Source organism: Drosophila nasuta, chromosome X (assembly GCF_023558535.2).
Source record: "Drosophila nasuta strain 15112-1781.00 chromosome X, ASM2355853v1, whole genome shotgun sequence".
Taxonomy (NCBI): domain Eukaryota; kingdom Metazoa; phylum Arthropoda; class Insecta; order Diptera; family Drosophilidae; genus Drosophila; species Drosophila nasuta.
In genome coordinates, this window is record NC_083459.1 from 15,895,396 (window position 1) to 15,898,406 (window position 3,011).

At 37.2% G+C, this 3,011-nt stretch overlaps 1 protein-coding gene across 1 annotated transcript; it reads left to right on the plus strand.

Annotated features, from left to right (window-relative positions):
• Positions 1–334: 334 nt before the first annotated feature.
• Positions 335–1,054, plus strand: LOC132795873 (inducible metalloproteinase inhibitor protein). The gene is made up of 2 exons (XM_060806814.1): positions 335–466; positions 530–1,054. The coding sequence occupies exons 1-2, from the start codon at positions 388–390 to the stop codon at positions 730–732; spliced, it is 282 nt and encodes a 93-aa protein (XP_060662797.1). The 5' UTR covers positions 335–387; the 3' UTR covers positions 733–1,054.
• Positions 1,055–3,011: the final 1,957 nt, after the last annotated feature.

Sequence of the window (3,011 nt, forward strand, 5' to 3'; positions counted from 1 at the left end):
TATTATTTCTGATTTGTTAAAGTTGCTCAGTTAGGTAACAGTGCACCTTTCTTTGTTATCATTTCATTATTTTAATAAGAAAAATGAAAAAAACACTTATGTTGCATACTTTCGGGTCCATTAAAAAAGAGCAAAATATTGGTTGGAATAAATACTTATGTTGTATACTTTTTTATGCATTTAAATAAAAATTGTAAAACATATGCTGCGTAATTTGCGGCTGCTTTTTTATCTTAAGTGATTGTTGTTGGCGTTGGTGCTTCCCCGGAGATAGTAATAAAAACATGACCCTCAATTCATCGCGTAGAATATAAATAAAAACTCGCTTGATTCTTTCGAAATTGTTTAGTTCTCGACAGGTTCTTCAACTGTAACAAACAACTCGAGATGTCTTCAAGTAAACTGCTAAATCTGAGCCTGCTGCTCGTATGTCTCTTCGCATTGGTGTCTGCTCAGAAGTATATAAGTGTGTATTAAACAACAAACAATATGGTGAATATTTAATTAATTTTGACATATTCTTGCATAGCTCCCCGTGATTGTCCCAAAAACGAGACATATCTGCCCTGCGGACCCTCCTGCCAGACAGAGTGTGCCACGTTGAATGAACCCTGCCTGATCAGGCATATACGCTGTCCTGATGGCTGCTACTGCAATAAAGGATATGCTCGAAACGCAGCTGGTACTTGCATCCCTATTGGCCAGTGTCCAAAACAGCGCGGTCCTTATTAATATGGTACTTCTAATGCAGAGCTACAAATCGACGAAAATACAGATTGAAAACTGAAAAAAAAAACAACTTTTGATTTTGATTTGTTGGGTGTAATTTTGTTTGTCATATAAATCACGTGTTTCTGTATTTAATTATTTTTAAAAAGGAGATTCTGATCTGCTACTAAAATCATTATTATTCGTTGAGTATTTAATTTTTTGTTTGTTTGCTTTCTTGACTTTACTGTTGCAAAGCTTTCATTAACACAGTGTAATTAATTAAACTCCGTTTATTTGCGTCATTTGTTGATACTATGACAGATGGTTGAGTGACCTCAAATTAAGTATACATATTTAAGCTGCACAGTTAAAAATGCATTGTTCTTACTACTTGCCTGCAATTAAATGAATTAGTATGATAATTAAAATATGTGCCATACGTGTCATGCATGAAAAATACAATACAAAAAATACAAAAATGAACAATTAATTGATAACTAAAAAGTAATGAGTCACCAGCAACAGTTTTATGTTTACTGTGCTAAGATGGGTTCATACAGTTTTGTGTTCGCTAAGCTTAACTTTGATGAATGGTTTCTAACTTCGCTTCACGCTAATCAGCAGCAACAGTTTAGGGTACACTGTGCTAAGACTTGATCCATACAGTTTTGTGTTCGGTAAGCTTAGCTTTGATAAATGGTTTGTTGCGTCGCTTCAACTGTGTTTTACACTCGAATGTGGATCAGTATATTTTACACTCTAAAAGTATGCACAATATAAAAATATTTTTTTTGTGTTCAGTAAGCTTAGCTTCGCTTCAGCTGGGTTTCACTACCATTCCACAAAAATGAATCAGTTTATTTTGCACCCTAAAAGTCTGCACTGCAAAATTGATTGATGTTCTGATTCAGTGGCAATGAAAATTTCATTTAAAACTTGTTTTTGATTACAAAGTTGTTATTGTTGATGGGATTAGCTTAGCTTGCCGCTTGACTGAATCTTGAATAAATATTGGCTAGATTATGGTCGAGAGCGGCTTAAAAACACAATCTTATCAATTGACAGGCAGCGCAAAAATGGGGAACGGAAGAAAGAAAAATTTGGGAAAAGATGCAAATGTAACAATAGAAAATGTTGGCAAGCAAATCAAATTTGAGAACCACAATGCGAAAGTGAAAGGGCAAAGCGAAAGCGAAAAAGGTGGGCAGAGAGAATTTTGGCGTTGACAACATGCAGAATGTAAATGTTTGCTGTCATTGAGTCGAGTCAAAAATGCTGGCTGGATACCAAACCAAACGTTAATAAACTCACGTCACCCGCCATCCGCCATCCGCACAGCAAAGACTGCTGGTGTGGGTTGTGCTCAATTTACAGGAGCAAACATGATGGCAGGCTGTGCCAGACACTCAGCGAGTCAGTCACTCAGTCACATAGTCACTCGACGGGTATCCGCTGCCAGTCTCTTTACCTCTTTGCTCTCAATATGCGCATACATCTATCTCACTCTCTCTGAGTGTGTATGTGTGTGTGTGTGTGTGCCCATGCAATTTCGTATAGCAGGCTTGGATAAAATGAAAAGAACTGTGCGCGCTTGAATTTGAAATGCAAACATGTTTGTACTACGACTCAGAGGGCTGCCCATACATATACTACATACATAGATGTAGCAGCAATGCTTGGCATACCATACATTTCTCTCCTCACTGCACCGCCCCGCTGTTGGCTTCTGTTTGCTTGTTTGTCTATTTTGCCTGACTGTGTCAAAGACGCAGCTGACTTCGCTCTTCAGATTTGTGTATTCCTCAAATTCATTGAATTTCGAACAAAACCCAAAAAGAAAAGCCGATGAATAGCTCGCTGGCTCGTGGCCCACACACACACATGCATCCATCGTCGTCTAGGTCGAACGAGTATTCAAACCCAATCAACATGAAAAACTCCAGAGAGTATCGCAGAAAAAAACAGAGGCATAACCCAGCAACCATGTGCTTGACTATCATATACTCCTTTTCACAATTCAGTTGAGAGTGCAATTAAGTTGGAATCAAATGTTCATTACTTGATTTATTGCCAACTAACAAGTCGATGGCCATTAATTGAATTAAATTTGTTTTAATTTGCAGATAACGCTGGCAACATTCTCAAGCTTTGCAAACAATTTGTTTGCTTGTCTCTCATGCAAATTGATTCCAGCTCTAATTGGCATATTTCAAATTACATTTGAATTGAAATTCAATTACGAAAAAAACATACATACGAGTAGAAAATGCAATTTGTCAGCCTTTGGTATGCTTAGTAAG

What these genes read in the sequence shown, in the direction of transcription:
- LOC132795873 (XM_060806814.1), top strand. Translation starts at nt 388, where the DNA reads ATGTCTTCAAGTAAACTGCTAAATCTGAGCCTGCTGCTCGTATGTCTC. An exon ending in GTCTGCTCAGAAGTATATAA is followed by an intron (nt 467 to 529) that starts GTGTGTATTAAA and finishes ATTCTTGCATAG; the next exon opens with CTCCCCGTGATTGTCCCAAA.